This window comes from Aythya fuligula, chromosome 20 (genome assembly GCF_009819795.1).
Source record: "Aythya fuligula isolate bAytFul2 chromosome 20, bAytFul2.pri, whole genome shotgun sequence".
In the NCBI taxonomy this organism is placed as follows: Eukaryota; Metazoa; Chordata; class Aves; order Anseriformes; family Anatidae; genus Aythya; species Aythya fuligula.
This window is the reverse complement of record NC_045578.1, coordinates 8,082,565-8,099,860: the sequence shown is the minus strand read 5'-3', so window position 1 is coordinate 8,099,860 and position 17,296 is coordinate 8,082,565. Positions and strand designations below refer to the sequence as shown.

The 17,296-nt window shown below is 39.1% G+C and overlaps 1 protein-coding gene across 1 annotated transcript in view; it reads right to left on the bottom strand.

Annotated features, from left to right (window-relative positions):
* Window positions 1-2,624: 2,624 nt before the first annotated feature.
* Window positions 2,625-17,296, bottom strand: part of ULK2 (unc-51 like autophagy activating kinase 2) — a 38,405-nt gene continuing 23,733 nt past the window's right edge. Inside the window, exons 16-28 of the mRNA XM_032200668.1 lie at window positions 14,875-15,012; window positions 13,669-13,814; window positions 13,035-13,115; window positions 10,119-10,405; window positions 9,798-9,991; window positions 9,170-9,279; window positions 8,370-8,522; window positions 7,434-7,642; window positions 5,958-6,136; window positions 4,929-5,047; window positions 4,406-4,563; window positions 3,381-3,516; window positions 2,625-3,281 (exon numbers count right to left, since the gene is read on the bottom strand). Coding sequence (XP_032056559.1) covers window positions 3,214-3,281; window positions 3,381-3,516; window positions 4,406-4,563; window positions 4,929-5,047; window positions 5,958-6,136; window positions 7,434-7,642; window positions 8,370-8,522; window positions 9,170-9,279; window positions 9,798-9,991; window positions 10,119-10,405; window positions 13,035-13,115; window positions 13,669-13,814; window positions 14,875-15,012 — 1,978 coding nt within the window. The 3' untranslated portion in view covers window positions 2,625-3,213. The remainder of the gene's footprint in view (window positions 3,282-3,380; window positions 3,517-4,405; window positions 4,564-4,928; window positions 5,048-5,957; window positions 6,137-7,433; window positions 7,643-8,369; window positions 8,523-9,169; window positions 9,280-9,797; window positions 9,992-10,118; window positions 10,406-13,034; window positions 13,116-13,668; window positions 13,815-14,874; window positions 15,013-17,296) is intronic.

Below are 17,296 nucleotides of genomic sequence, written 5' to 3'. Positions count from 1 at the left end.
AGCAAGAGCAATGCAGAACCTAGCGAGTCCCAGGACCAAAAACTCACATCTCAACTGAAAAATGTTTCTTAAGTAATTTGTAATAAATCGGCTGTGAGTTAGATCCACTAGATTTCATCCTCTATCAGAGGAAAGGTCAAGAATTAATCTTGCATATAAAAAGCAGCAAATGTCGGAATTAAACTCTATTTTAGATTTCTCAGTCAATTCTACACATTAAGGAGAAAGTGAAAATACAGAAGTACAGAAGAACATGGCATTCTTGAGTAGATGCTAGAGTTGAACTAGAAAAGCAGTACATCAAGTATCCTTTCAAGTTCTATCTTTCAAAAGGCTAAAGAAAAAACAAAAAAAAAACCAAGCACCTGCTGTTCAGTGCGGAGAGCTGAAGACAGAGGACAGCTTCAGGATCTCTGTGGAATGAGCTTATACAGAAAGACAGGCTATGAGCATCGGCCTCCTCCTCCTGAAGACAGGGAGCAAGAATAGCCCTTTTCTTCTCTTGTTTGTGCAGCTGTAGCCTCACTGGCAGGAGCGAGGAGAATGAACTTGAATCCTGAGGGAAAAAAAGAAAACCAATAAAAAATCATGAGGCTGCTTTTCCCAAGAACTATCTCCTAGACTCGTGCTTTAAGGCTTTCACTGTGTTCCTAGATTCATGTTCAGATATTTCATTAGCATTCCCTGCTCACTCACTCCTCATCTTCTTTTATTGTTATATGCCAGTCATGAGCGCAGGTTTTATTTTTTAATAAAATGGAAAAAAAAATGATACTACAACTAAGAAATACAACAGCTGCGTACCAGCTATAACAGCACACCTCAGCTGGGGAGAGGGTATTAGCTACAAGGTGAAGGAAACCTGCTTTTTGTAAGGCTTGGACAGTAATTGTAACTTACTGCCATTTTTTTTTCCTATCATTATTTATTTATTTTTAGTTCTGTATATGCTGTCTTGGCAGCCCAGTCAGCTCCTCTTTGCTGGAGGCAACAAACAAGCACCTTGCTGAAAGAATGCACAACTGTTACCTAAGAACCTACTTAACACATATTTGTTTTCAAAGCTGTTTTTTTTTTTTTTTTTTTTAAAAAAAAAAACAACAACACAACAAAAACAACCACCAAACCCCATGAACAACAACAACAAACAACCAACCTCACAACAAACAACAAAGCAGGGTACACTGTTTTCCCAAAGCAACAGAAAACAAACTTGGGGACACTTTGTGCCAGAGTTATCCAGAGATAATGAGCTCATTGCCCCATCGCCCTGAGGTGAGTGTCTCTTGACCCAAGCAGATTCAGCTTCCAGGCAACATTCAGCAATTGATTTAATGAGCCGAGTACAGACAGTTGGTTTTGTTTTCCCCCCCCCCCTGAAGTTAGCACCATTGATCTTTGGTTACAGACATACACGAACTCGGCTTTACCATAGAAACACTTCTAGTGTCAGTATTTATTTTACCTTAATATACATTTATACAGGCCATAATAAAAAGGCTATTACACAACAGTTCAGTGAGTTATTACCTAGTTTCAAGAATAATGCATGCAATTACAAAGGAGAGGTAGAAACACCGTATTAAAGACCTAAAAATACAAACATTATATAAACAAACACTTTCAAATTAACTGTTGGAATTTCATACAGATAAATAAGGTAAAAAGTACATTACTCTGTCAAAGTAAAGGAAACACATGGTTATCCAAACACTGAAAGAGTATTTTGATGTGTAAGCCCTGTACAACTTTGTCAAATAGTTCAGACCACTGTGTTTAAGAGGATTAAAATGATTTTGTCCTGGAGAATGGTTTATTCAAGTATTCAAGCAATTGAGTAACAAAAAAAGTCCCAAAAATAAAGTAAAAGGAACCATTTCCAGAGAAGCTGATCTGCTTAAATACTTTGCAAATCGCTGTCCTGATAATCTCATGGGATGCTTGAAATGATAATGCCTATAAGGCTAAATGAAGCTTCCCACCTCTCCCCCAAAATGCACACAAAATAATCCTGATTTTTCACACACACTATGTAGATATTCTACATCAATTTATCAGCATCTCAAATCCAAACATTATTTTCTGGTTTTGCATGGTTCCTTGCAGAACCTCTCAGTTTACAGTATTTCTTGTAATACTGCCCAAGAAGCAAGACTACTGAGAACTGTCATTACACCCCTACAGACTGCAGGCATTAATGCACATTTCGCATGCACAACAAAAGATGCAACCAAATCTATATAAAAAGCAAACAACCAGCAACTCAACATTGCTATCACTGAGAAAGTCCAGAGCAGTAGTTACTCAAGTATTAGACAAATAGGTATAAAATGGAAAGGTTCACATGAATACAATTTTTTACAGTTTGTTTGAAAGTCTTCTAGAAGCTACATTTGAAATTCTGAAAAGAATTTTATGTACACTGAAATGAAATTCAGCCAAGTTCATTGTGCCTTCTCTCTTTTTTTTTTTTTATATAGTTCTTCAAAAATGACTATACAGTTGCTTTAGTAAATTAGTGCAAAACAAAGTGTTTTGGAAGAAGATCTTCAAATTGTATCCACATCAGCTGAAAATCCACTGAGGATTTTGCACAGATGGAGCGCAATTTCTTCCATTACCATTCCCCCCCCCCCCCCAATAAAAGAACGCTTTCTCACCATCCCTTCACAAGACAAGCTGAGCCATGTTTACAACATGTGAGCTCAGATACAAGCCAGCTTAGCCCCAAAAGCTTTCAACAGCACTTGCACATGGTTAGGGTTTCCCAAATTCAGTCAGACACATTTTACTGACAATTTAAAACCTTTTTTTTTCCACGAACTTTTGAGGGACTCTTCTGAGGGAAATGTCTTTTTGTACCTGATGCAGAAGGATCCAGTCTCTATAGACCTCATGAGGAAAAAAACCCTGATCATTCAAGTCAAAACACACGTACAAGGATCAGTTTGAAATGTGAAGACAGATTCTTTTAAATTCTGTTGCTAGGAAGAAAAAGGAGCTGCTGGATCTGTAAGGCAAGTTTTCTACAAATGTACTTTTGGAATTTCTCCTCTTTGAGTATGCTGCTGCTTCTTTGGTAGTCACCACAGAAATGTAAGAATCATCTTCCACGTGGGGCAGAACAAGGACAACAATTAAGCTGTAGTGAAAAAAGTGCAGTATCACTGATGTGGTCCCTTATGTTCACGCCATCTGGTCCTTGGGATATTCCTACTGCTCATATACAGCCACTGTGCTATAGCAAAGTGCAGAAAGCCTTCGCTCGATGCTAGACTTATCTGAAAAACAGAAAGGTCAAAAAAGGAAAAAAGTGATGAATTCAGTGTTATAATTCATTTCTGTGTAATTTTCATTATTTTCATTGAGCATAAACTTACACTTGTGTACATTTTCTATATCTGCAGGGTCTTGCAGTATTTTAGTCAGTCCTTCCAGCAGCAAGGCTGCTTTGTGGTATCGATATGTAATATCTTCAGTTTGCTGAAACATCTCATCTAGAGCTGCTGACTGAACCTGGAATCATTCAGTAGATTCAGTTACATAAATTGCTTTAGGCAAATACTGAAATGAAAAATTCAAAATGGATTAAAAACTATTTTTGAGCCTTAATTAAGCTGATCTGTTTTTATGACAGTAAGACAACAAAATGCAGTCAGAAAACAGAGCCCCTGTGCTGTATTAGCAAAGGGTATTCTGCACGTAAGCTGTAAAAGCACTTTTTGATCTCATGTGCTTCTGTGTTACAACATATTCTGAAATTATGACAGTATACAAATAAGTATGCTTGTTCTCATACCTATATTCTCTTGTAAAGAAGTCAAATTAATTGTGCACTATTATCAGGGTTAAGCACAATATTTGCTGGTACCTTTTTTGTGACACCTATGGTGAAAGACTTCCCTCTCATCAAAAAAAGCATTTAAGTTTCTAGTACGCTTACTGTACCTGCTCTCTGGCAGATATAAAGTTTCTCAATTACATAAAAAAGCTTCCACATGTGCCGCATTTGCTTTGTATGAACAAGGCTGGTGTTCCTCAAATTGACCTGGTGGACTGAGGAAGCTACTTCTGTTGTTTCTGTGCTTTAGTAAACCATACTGGATGGTGTTTCAGCACATAGGGCACTTTTAGAGGCTGTTTGACTTAGGAGGTAATTTCCTAGTGTTTATGTATCAAATGTGGTGATGTAGGGGAAATATCCCTGAGGAACAGTATATGCCAAGGACTTTAGCCACAGTTAAGGGAGGGCAGGATGGAAAGTGAAAGAGTAACAAAAATGACTATGAACAAATCTGGAAACATATATTTTATTTTCTGGTTATGAATAACAGGTATGTGAGAAAAGGAATCTACGTGTTATCAATCTCAATGTCCTATCATTTAGGTAAAAGGAGCGACTTACCATTTCTACAGCACAGCTGTAAATGAGTTTCTCTGCAGTTACACTGTTGATTTCATCAATGAACCTCTGCTTATCCGAAAAGAAACGATTCAACTTTTCTGTCAGTTTCTTGCACATGCTGATACAGAATTTGTATCTCTCATTGAGGCTTTTCACAACTGGGGAAAAAATAAGAAATTAAAAAACCAACACCAACACCACCACCACGAACAGCCTAAGTACAGCTTCTTCCAGTGGTAGGTAAAGTTAATCTGTTTAATCTTGTGTTTCTAATGTTTACTTACTCTGCTACTAGTATGAATGAAGTATCAAATATATCAAATCATAAAGTTTCAAATTAATAACCGCCCATTTCTTAACAGTTGATTTTTGTATCTTTGTTTACTATCAGAATTTTGCAACTGTACTTATGTGCAATGACCTTGTACAGAAGACAACAAAAATGTTGCAACTTCAGCTTTTTGAGTGACATATAACTAAAGGAAATTCACAAGCAGAGAAAATGAGATTATATTGCACCTACCTTGCTTAACAGCAGTGGATGGGTTCAGTTTCCCTGATTTGACCTGTGCTTTGGCAAGATGCAGAGAAGATGCCAGTAACTGGGCTGCTTTCATGTACAGCACAAGCTGCTCTACTTGTCTGGGGGAAAATAAGCAATTATATATCAAAAAACCTCTCTCGAACACATCCAAGCCTTAGGCAGACACCACTTTTTATCACAATCCTACACAAGACCCAGCAGCAGCAGAAAAAACAGATGTTTTAAATGCAACCCCACCCCTCCTTTCCCTCCACAAACACCCTGTCACGGGTTGAGAGTACATCTGCTCATCCAGTAACTGCAGCAGCAAACACAAACTGCTTTAACACAGACATTTTTAAAAGGAACCCTTCTTCATGGGGACTGAATGCCTGGGGTCAAGGTCTTACCACAAGCAACTGGGTGTCCTTTTCTTGCAGCGTCATTTCCTATCCCCTGGTATTCTCACAGGTGTGAAATGCAAACACTTTGCAGGGATTTTTTTCTTTTCCTTTTTCTTTTTTTTTTTTTCTTTCCCCAGAAAGAAGGCAGGAAGTAGAACTGCCCTTTTCCACCGTTCCAGATTTCTCCTTGCTTCTGATTTTGTATTAGGTCTGATTGGCTACACTGATTAAAGGTCAAAGTTGGATACTCCTTCCCTCCACCTCAGAGCTGCTGCTTCAGCCTGATCAACAGGATCACAGAGGACTTGGATTTGAAACAAGATGGTACATAGATTTCCAGGTTCAGAAACAAACTACTTCAACACAAGTCTGCAATTCTCGCCACTTTCCCCAGCTTATGTGGCAGGCCAGAAAACATGGTCCTCACCTATCTATTAGCACATCTCTCTCTATCCTTTGCTATATTTTTCTCATGTGTCTTCAGTTGTTAAAAACGTATTCTTAAATAACATTCTATGTAGTAAATAACCACTCCAAACAAAAAGAGGGCATAGGTTGTCCAAAAACATTTTTGATGCATCTGGTTTTTACTAGTTCTCTTGATACTATTTGACCACATACTTACCCCCATTCTTTGCTTAGTTGGCTAATCTGATCAACAACTATGCTCTCTTGGATTTGGTACAGTGATACTGCAGAAGTACACAGGTCTGGGTTCCCTCCCCGTACTGCTGTCAGATCCAGAACACATTCTGTAAATGTCAGCATCATGTTGAGATGACGCAGTGTATCTGTATGTTCTCTCTGTCAGAGGAAAAGGAGATGACAATTTAACAACTATAAGCCATAAGGCAAACAAGTACAATTAAAACTCTTTTTAAGCACTTGAAGATCTTTTGATATGTTAATTTTATGCAGAAATCACATTGTAGAGTCAGCACTAGAGACTACAGAACCAAATGGATCCAAAAGGATCAACAGATATTAATTAGTTCTTTGTTAATGATTTCAAGATACTGTAAGCTTATACTTCAGTCTTTTGACAAAGCCAAAGGAACTGGGACACGGAGTTTCTATGTTTGTTGAAACCTGAGCAAGTAAGGGAATCAGAAGTGAGACGTATTACTTGTTATTATATTATCAGCAACCCAGAAGTATGCTTGGTACTCATATGAGAAGCCAGGAGGAATGTTTGGCTTTTATTATATAACAGACTTAATACCTACAAAAGAACTGATCTGAAGCTTCATGCTTATCTGCGTCACTCAAATTTACACTTGGATCTAGAATTAAGTTGTATTAAAATGTGGCTGTTGCCAAAGTTTGCCTTTTAAGACAAACAACTTAAATTGGAGTTAACAACTCACTGGTTGTTGGTGACTAAAACAGACACTACATGCATGGTCCCTGGTCAGAAAGAGTATCAGCCTTCAAAACTAAACAAACACATCTTAGTAATATTTATAATCTTTTCATTAGTAATGCAGGTCTAAATAAATGTTAAACTCTATCTGTGGGAAGAAAACAGTGCACTGTCAAACATTCATGTTATAACGTATAGATTCAATAAGTAACCAAACACCTTCCAACTAGATGTGAATGAGAAAACAGAACAGCAATCTGCCTTGAGAAATTTATAGTCCAACGATAGCATTCTGGTGAAGGACCACACCAACATGTGCTTTTAAAGCGCCACTCCTCCACACATTTAAAAAAAATATAGGACACTCTTCCCACAAGTAGGATTTAATGTCATCTACTGACTGCAAAGAAGCAGTTAAATACAATGCTTAGAACGACATTGCTTCTGTCAGCACCCACGTCCAAAGTCTTGGCATTAAAACAGAGGCCTATTTGGAAGGCTCTGGTGAACAAAAGCAGTCATGTTCCTTTGGTTACCTATTCAAATACAAGAAATGCCAGGAATAACTATCAAAGAGAAATGGTCACATTTGCTACAGGAATATTTTCAAGGTCTTAAAAAGTAATATCTGAGACAGCGAAGAGGAAACTACCAAGTGCACTATGCAGTCCTGTTTTTACCATGTCTCTGTTTTAGCAGCATTAAACATTATAAAACATTAAATTATTTTTTCTATACCTCCATTAAAGTTTCCTCAGGCAATTCGGGAGCTTCAAAAGTGATAAAGCCCTCTAAGCTGGGAGGCGAAGTACCATAAGGCATGTACTTCAGACTTGGAGCTGCCTCGGCTCCCGGAGGAGAAGAACCCATATAAATACCAGGAGGGGAGCCCATATATACACGGCCACTAGTAGAGCAGAGAGACCCTCCAGAACTGTTTGATCCAACTACAAGAAAAATAACACACACATTCAGTCTAATAGGTTGTTCCATTTTGTAGCTCTGGGGCTGCAGATGATAGCAAGTGACAAATCAGTAATCACCACAGATTCACTCTTGGGAGGATCTCTTCTTTGCTCCTCGCATCACTCTGTACAGAATGCAAGGGCTGCACCTTAATACGGTGATGATTTATAAAATGGATTCTGGAAATTGGCTGACAGGGATTCCAAGGCAGGCAGCCCAATAGGACAGACAGGTTGTGCTATAGTTCACAAAAGCACATTGCTGCAAATTCAGACTCCTGCTCATTCCGAGCAGATTCAGGCATTTACCTTGGGATCTTTGATATTTGACAATGTAGCTGACATGCTAAAATGCAGTCGGCTCATTTTTTATGTTGCTTCTGGTACAACGCATAACAGTGGGCAAAAATGCGGAATAAGAGATGTAATCGTTCCTCTCCACCTTCGTCATAGGTGCTGTTAAAACTCCCTGTGGTGGAGCAAAACAGTGTACACAAGGTGTTATACACTGCTGGATGGTAAATCGGTGCTTCTGGCCTTCTCTTTAGTAGAGAAAAGGCAGAACTCCAGGATTTATCTCAACTTTACACAGCACTTCGTATGGGCTAGAGGACTTATTGTGCATGGCAGTAGGCAGATTACCATCTCAAGAGGTGGGCAAGCCTGAATATTGTTTGACGGCAGTCCACAACTGCCAGGGAAGTCTTACCTGAGGTGGTTCTTGTTCTGAGGACCATATGGGTGCAGGTAGGAGGGGTGGCACTGCTTGGAGGAGACCCAACAGTAAACATGACAGCTCGAGAACTTGCCCCACTTCCCATGGAAGGAGGTCCCACTGTAATTCCATAGGCCCCTGCTGGAGCTGGAAGATAAAATTTTCACGTTAGTCCCTATTGCATACAGTCATACCATTTTGTAATTATATGCAGCAAACTGGAGTAGTGCAACACACCATGCTTTGATGAAGATCCAAGAATAGTTATAAGTTCTGACAACAAATAAAACAAGCTGAGTGGACAATCTTGGCAATACAAAAAAAAAGAACCAAGATGTGACCTGCATACATCTTTTTATCTCTCTACCCCTACCTAGAAAAAAAAACACAAAAGGGGCTTTCTCTGAGAGCCTGAGAACAACATCAGTCTTTCAGCAAAAGACACAACAGAAAACTTCTAAATGCAGACCATGGTAGGTCTGAAGGCTAAAGACTAGCAGTGTCTGCAGAACTTCTTCCATCTGCTCAAAAACAAAAAAACTCTAGCTACTATAGGCAGTGATGTTCCTGCATTTAGCATAGAGATACTTTCCTGTCTCACTTATTTTTAAAGCTATGTTAAGGAACTGGAATATATTCCCTTAAAGATAATTAAAAAAAGGCTTCTGTACTGACACTAAAAATTATTGCAACAAACTACTGAGTTTGGAAGCAGAACAAGATCTATATGGCACTCCATAAAAAAAAAAAAAAAGCACATAAAGTCAATTTGAATGTATCAGTCTGTTCCTTACCTGTATCCATTGGTCGCTCTGTATTGAGGCTGTCTGTACTGCCTTGATATAACTGGCCACCAAGGGTAGTCTTCACTTGCTGATCTGATAGCTTCCCAGTACTAACAGATCTAGACAAAAAAAAAAAGCATATGAATGCAGAACAAGATTTTTCAGTAAGTTCCTCCTATCTAACTCACAGCAGAAGCTGGCTTTCAGATTTTTGGTGTTATATTGGTTATAGAGAATTCTTCAACAGAAGTACAAAAAGCCTTGAAATCTCACTGTTCATCATGGCCCTACTGAAACAGAGCTAACCATAAAGGAACCTTTTTCCCTTAATAATTTATATTGCAAGTCTTGACATTTGGATTTTGAAGCAAAACTGAACAGGCTTCACATAGGCAATGAGACTTCCTTATTCAGATAATCAAAACAAAAGGGAACTAGACAGCAACACAAAGTGCTTCAGGAAGTCTGTGCTATATTTATACACAGTACTGAGAGCTTGTTATGTACAATAAACATCAGCATATCCTCACCACTCATTTTCTGCATGCTCTGCCCCTCCAAATTGCTATGTGAAACATACATGCTTCTGCCGAATTACCTACCCAGTTTTCCAGGTCATAAACACTACAATGCCTACCTGCCGAACGTAGCTTTACTGTGCTGCTCTCCTGCTTGCTTTTCACTTCCTTGTGTCAAGTGGAAATGTGTGAAGTCCCTTGGTTCGGTGATGTCTTTAGGCTGCAGTGGGGCATCTACCGACCCTTGGCGATTAGCCAGAGCCAGCAAGTTTGAGGATGCTTGTGTTTTAGGTATTTTGAAAGGAGCCGTAGCCTTAAAGAAACAAAAACAAAAAAATATATATAAAAAATAAGGTTAGCACACAAAAATATTCTTGAGAATGGTTTCAGACAATGTATTAACACTTCACATTTTACAGACATTGGTAAACTTAACACACCTTAGTAGGAGAGCCAATTATTGTTGGTAATGGAGTTTTGAACAGCCAGTCTGAACTCCTAGGTGACGATCCCATATGTTTGGTTGGTGATGTTCCCAGGCTACCTGGCCGACTTGGTTGTGGAGAATGACTGTATCCATACCCAGCATAAGATGGGCATACTGGGTCTGAATGCTGCTTTCTGAGCTTCTGTTTGTTTTGGTAAATATCTGTGAGAGTTGGAGCACTTTGCAACCTAGCTCCCATCAAAAGTGACTGTGGAGACTGAGATGGTGGTATCGGAGAACCTGTAAGGATGAAAAACAGTCAAGTAAAATGCTACTTGCAGTGCTTGAAAATGTAGCAATGAAACCCAAAATGCTAAAGATCAATGTTGATCTGTAAAGAGATGGGGCTGCAGTACTGTGAGATATGTTTGATCATCAACTCACTAGATGGCAAAGAGAATGGATTTAGCATGTCGGCTATTTGGACTAAGGCTACATATGATGAGATGATGCTTGTGTTCAAGCTGCCAAAAAGGCAAGATTTCAGGGTGACAGCTGTACTGGCAGCTGCAGTACTTCTGGCAACCTGCATCAAGACAAATAAAGTATTTGAATTCAGCAGGAATGGCATAAACAATAATGAAATTTCAAGTGCAGCCACCAAGACTCTAGGTTGGATAGAGTTTCTCAAGTATTGGAATTATATTCCTGCAAACAGCAACGTGAATGCAACATTACAAACAAAACAAGTCATTAACATGCAACAATTTAATCTGCAGACTAAAAAGGCAGCTCCCTCTCATGGCTTCTGCAAGAAAAGTATGTATTAAAAAACAGAAAAATATTTATATGTATTCATATGAAACAGTTTGGGATCAGTACTTAGGGCAGTCATTTATTTTTAGTCTGTCAGAACATGTTTTTCAAAAGTTCATTATGTACAAAGGAAGTCCACACTTGAATATGAACTCAAAATTTCTCTTAAAGCACAAAGATTTGGAAGAGCTATAAACAATCATTTAAGCAGATGGCTTTAGGGAAAAATCTCCTATGAACATCTCATCTACTCTGAGATGCCATTCCTCTTTCAAAATAAGGAAACTGAAACTTGATTAAGTGGTTTCTTCCCTGTGATAGTTTTATGTTTCATGATGAGGAACTGTACAAAGTTACGAACAGTATGCAAGACTTCAGTTTTGCGGCCACAGCTTCCTAGATAAAATATGTATCTTTGTAACCTCAAAGAACTGACACCGAAGTGACAACAATTTCACTCAGCTTTAAAAAAAAATTGCACAACTTAAAATAAACTATTCTAACTAGTTTTTCCCTAGGCTGTGCTGTAACTCAGTATATAAGATTCTTAAGAGCTGGCCAAGGCAATCTTTTGATATTGGCTCTGTTTCATAAATGTATGCTTTAAAAAACATCTTAAACTTCTTGCAGTTTGCTCAGTAAAGTGCCCAGCTGTTACGACACATCTTCCAGCCTTCTTAAGCCTGTGCTTTTCTAGTTAGACTTTGAATAAGAGCCACTTCATCTTGATTCCATTCCTCTCCCTTTAAACAATGTGCTATAGAGCAGCCTTTCTGCCTGCAGCTCCAACAGAGTACTCGTCTATTCCTCACTAAATTCCCAGCTGAGAATTTGCCTGTTTGAAATCAGTCTGCTTGTCTGTCTCATAGCATTGAAACCTGTCATTTCAGAAAGCAGTCTTAAATTTCTTTGGTGGCTGCTCTGTTGTCAGCACCATCACTGGGAAGGGTTCTCAATCCAAAGTTTCTTCCCTGCTGCCACTGGCAGCAAGAGTTACTCAATTCATTCAGAAGCTGCACTACGACAAATATCTTCAGGCCCTAGAAAATCTCATTACATTATCTTGCTTCACCCAGAAGCAAAGAACTTCCCATACCCATTTAAATGCTGAAAACAGACATGCTGCAATTTGTGATATTTTACAGATAGAAATACCACTGCAGTCATTTGAAATTAAGAAGCAATAAAGTAGGAATAGAATGCAGGAAACAGATGAAATTAAACATTAAATACTCTTATAGCCATAAAATCAGTCCTGTTGTATACTACAAATAGGTTTAACATTGGAAAAAGGCACTAAACCAACTGTCTTACAAAGTTCTATCCAAAAAAAAAGATGCAACAAAATAGCACATATTCTGCTTTGCATTCCATCCATTTTCCCCTAAGCCTTTTTATTTTTCTATTTCACAAAAGAAAAGAGAATATTTCAAATCTGAGGCTTCACTCAGTCCTTGTCTTTTCCTGATTGCCAATGGCACAGCAGTTTAAAAGGAAACGTTTAAGATATCTCATAGAATTTATTTCATATGGATGAAATCATCCCCAGTTATATGAAATATCTATTAAAAGAAATGAAGACACTAACAACTCCAGAGAATTTTGGAAAGTGTTTAAACAGGGAAAATAACCCACACCGTAGTTTCAACACTACCGCTTAAAAAATCAAAATAAAGAGGATAGCTAGTATTTTAGATAAAGAAGACATCTTTATATCTTCTGATGTTACAGTGCAATTCAATCTTATAGAGTCTCAAATTTTTTTCCCCTGCTAGCATACCAATTTATGACGTGCAAAGCTTACTGAATGCTTAGCAACACCATCAGATCCTAGGCAATTTCCTAAGGGAATGATGAAAGCATGTTGCACACTGTACAAAAAAAGAAAAACTTCAGAACTTCAGCCACTCTCTTATTGTGTAGAGAATTAATTATGGGAAAAGGTGTCCTGATACAACCATACTCAGGCTAAGTTTCTATAGAAACTCAGTGTACAGCTTACTAAGCGTCTCCTATTAATCCATACTTATGTAGTGTTGGCTCTCCTTGTTCTTCACAGAACTCTGTAGAAGCTGTACCAAAATCATACAGGTTACTTTGCCCAGTCTCTCACCTGAGAAGTTTCTGCTCCTCGATTCATGTCCTTGAAGCTGTCCACAACAACAGTGTCCAAGCTGCTCAGGTATTGTTCCAACTAAGCAAATAAAATCAAAATGTAAATTTATGCATAATACTTCATCCACAAATGAAGGTGAAGGAAAATAAAACCTGTTTATCTTACTTATACCAGACATTTCAACAGAAATGGATTGCTGTAAATCTAACTGCTTGAGTGTAAGAAAAGCACTGCAGAGGGATCTGGATAAGTTAGATCAATGAGCTGAGACCAATCGTGTGACATTCAACAATGGTGTCGGGTCTTGCATTTGGGTCATAACAACCCAATGCAGTGGTATTGGCTTGAGGAGGAGTGGCTGGAAAGCTGCCCAGCAGAAAAGGACCTGTGGGTGCCGATCAACAGCCAGCTGAACATGAGCCAGCAGCGTGTCCAGGTGGCCAAGAAGGCCAATGACAGGACTAGGGAAGTGCAGCCAGCAGGGCTAGAGAAGAGTGATTGTCCCCTTGTATGCAGCACCGGTGAAACCATGATCTAGTTGAGCAGATTTCAGTTTAAGGCAACTTCAGGCAAGAATTAGTCTTCTGAATAACTGTTCCAGATAAACCTTCCCAAGAATTTATGGGCTTACCTAGCGGTGAGGGAGAATATGGTCTTGAAGATCCTGTGGATAACCGGCGCCCAACACCCTGCGCAGTGTCAGCTGGTACTGGAGAACAGGAACCCATCTTCATGAAGCCCATCGGACTGGTATTTGAGCGTCTCACAACCCCAGCTCTAACAAGATGAAAAGAATGGTTATACATGCTATAGCAACTGTGGATCCTTAAGATGAGGTTCAGAGTCCCCTAAGGAGTATAATGATCAATTAAAAAAAAAAAAAAAGATATTCACAGAGAAAGCCATAAAGCTGAAGCTTATTAAGGTAATAACTTAAGCTAAGCCTTCCATTGAGAAAACAAGAAAAATACAATTCCCTTTGTTCCCGCTATGATTGTAACTTTCAAAGCCATAGCAGTCTGTTAACTGGAGAAATTTAAAACAGATATATCCCTTAGTACATGGATTACTGATATTCAGACAACTAGCCATTTAATTTTGAATTTTACAACTGAGTGAAATGCATTGACACAAACGTTTTTTTTTATGGTTGGAAAAAGAAGGAACCTACAAAAAAGATTAGGACAAAGTTTTAAGTATTGGACCTGGTATGAAGTTCAACTACTGAGAACACATTATTTTAGGGAAAGGCATGCCCTCAAGTGTAGAAACAACTGTAAAATCAAAGATCTTGAAAAAAAAGCAAGGATCCACGTCGTGTTTTTTTTTTTTTTTTTGTACAGACCTCCAGAGATCTCAAGAGTTTGGGTTTTTGTCCTTCACCATGCCTATCTTGTAGATCACAAGGCATAGAATAAGTCTAGCACACTAGAGCCTTGTATTAAGACAAGCTGGTCAGCTAGTATGCCAAAAACTGTTTCCTTGATATTCTATAGAACAACACATTCATCACTGCATGTATGAAAACAAAATTTATTACTTTCTAGTTTGTGATGTAATGCTGCGTAATACACAAAGGAGGGAAAAAAGCAATACTTCATCTTCTTATCTTATTTGGATGCAATTGCTTAAATGAACAAGCTCATTTTGTTTTAGTGAAAAATTTCAACTGTCCATTCAACAACCTTGAGATTGTGAAGGACTATTACTTGTTATCGTTAAAATGCCTCTTTAGTATGGTCTTGTGCAGAAAAAAATGACATCAATAAGAAAGCATGGACATCTGTGAAGGTGCAAATACAAACTAGAACCAAGAAAAAGGAATTAGAATACTCACCTTGGTGATCCGTGGGGGTTTGATACAGGACTGGCAGTAGAGGAGAGGTTCTGTTCTATACGCTGGTAATTCCGGAGCTGAGTGGGAACTGGGATAGGTGCTGTTTCACTGCGGGGGGATACTGAAGGCTGACAATGCCTGAAGTAGGAAGATATGGAGAGAGGAGATAAATAGAGGTAGGCAGGTCTCTCTCTAAATTGTACCATTCTCAGAAGTTAAATAAAATCTGTGAAACTGACAAATAAACTGATTCTAAACTCCCCACGTGCAGTGTGATCTTAGCTTGTCCTAATCTAGCTCTGACACTTCACAGAGGAAGACAAAGAACTGCTCATTACTACCTACCTTTCTTATACTGGCTAGTACCAGATCGAGCTGAGAGTGCAGTACTAGCTGAAGCATGTCGTCATGCATCACAGCGATCTACAGATCCCTCCGACTTCCTGCCAATCAGCCCGCTCTGTTTACCACACTTCAAAATAGCGTTCTAGGAAAACCCACTGTGCTAAGAACAGGAAGTTCAGCAGCAGGGCTGGAATGTGTACAAAAGCCACTAAAGCACAGAGATATCCCATGAGACACAGTGAACTTGCAAAAGGAAAACATGTTATGTAACCAACCCTTGACAAAATGACCAAAACCACACACCTGAACATTAATCCACAGACGCAAACTGCAGATTAGCATTGCCCAAGTTCAACCAAATGTCAGTGACCCGGTTTACCTCAGTGTACTGCCTGATAAGGGAATCAAACCACTGCAGCATAAGCAGTTACCAACACTTTTAAAAGAATTAGACCGAAAGAATTTCAAACTAAATGACTTTTGGGAATATAATCAGCTTAGTATCAGGCCCCTTATTGATTAATTCTTCAGAAAACAGGCAAAAATTAGAGATTCTCAGAGGAAATGTGAAAGAAGTCCTACCACTCCTACTTAAAAGCTCTAGAAAACAAGCAGTTACACCACTTACTGCATGGATACAGCTGAACAGCAATCTTGGTTTCTGACTCTATCACATTCCTTTTGCAACCTCTGAGAATGAAATACTACTTCCTAATATGCATGGTCCTTCCTTAGCAAAAGAAAACAAGTTTGTCCTTTTATTGCCACCCAGGTTCTAGAGACTACTAATTAGAGACTAGTAATTTTGAAAAGCAGCTGGAACAAGCCTCAATAGATCTGTAACAACACTTTTTCCACAGCCTCATCAGTTTCCCTGAATTTAAACCCATACTCACTAAGTTTCTCAGCTGTGCCTGACAGAAGTCCTAAGTCTGCTGTGCCACAGTGGCCAGCCTGGCAGAAGATGGGACAAATCTGCAGCTGTGACCACACAGGCAGTGGAAAGCCTGAAAGCTTCTGCACAAGGAGAAGGTCTCACAAGTAGAAACCACACAAAGGCAGTAGGCAGCCTGCTCTGACTACCACAACAAGCTGAGGCAGCACAGGGAGGCTCCCTGGTCTGACCTGGATAGGGGAAATCCAAACCATAGCAGTGCTGCTGAGGAGGCCATGAAGGCACTTCAACTTTTAAAGTACCCAGCATGGAATATGCCTTCCCCTGTTGTCACACAGCCTTACAGGTAGGTCCTGTGAGGTAAGTGCTGTGTTAGCATGGTGGCATAGCACTTGGCCTTCTTCAGGGCTCCCCAGCTCAGGCCCAAAGCCACGCTCTGGTTAGGCATCCCCTAGTCTGATGTGGTTTGCTACTGGTTAGAGAAAGAGGCAATACAGATGTGTGCAGAGTTGCATGCAAATCTTGTATCTGTGGGATCTAGAGAACAAAATTAGGAATTAACCACAGAAGAGTGAACCGCCTCCACCTATTGTGCCTGTTCTGGCTGGAGCATGAGAAGCATCACAGCTTCTTCTGCTTGCCACAAAGCAGCGTGACTATGGGTACCATTCATGCTGTTCTATCATCTAATCAGAAAAAAAAACACTGTATCACAGGGCATAACAACATTTTGTAAAAAAATAAAATAAAATAAATCACACGCTATGAAAGAACACTTCTCAGCAACAAATAACCAAAAAAAACAAAAGCAGCATCTGGTAGATTATCTGCTACCTTGAGACAATGACCTAAAGCAGTCAGTCAGTCACTGAATTTACTCAACCAATACCTACATCAAACTTTTGCAGTACAAACTGACTGTGTGAACAGTAGGCACCTGTTTCTAATCACACAACCATTTAGCTCTTAACTTACTAGCATACAGATAACATAACTGGCATATTTTCATAAAACCTGTAACTCTAAAAACTGTGACACATGACGATATAAGATAGGAAATTACCGTATTTTATAATATTCCGTACACAGCCAATCCATAACAAATGGATCTTTACAACCAAACCATTCAAATTGGCTGCCCTTAAACACAAAAGTTAAGGCTACAGCTTTATTGATAGCCCA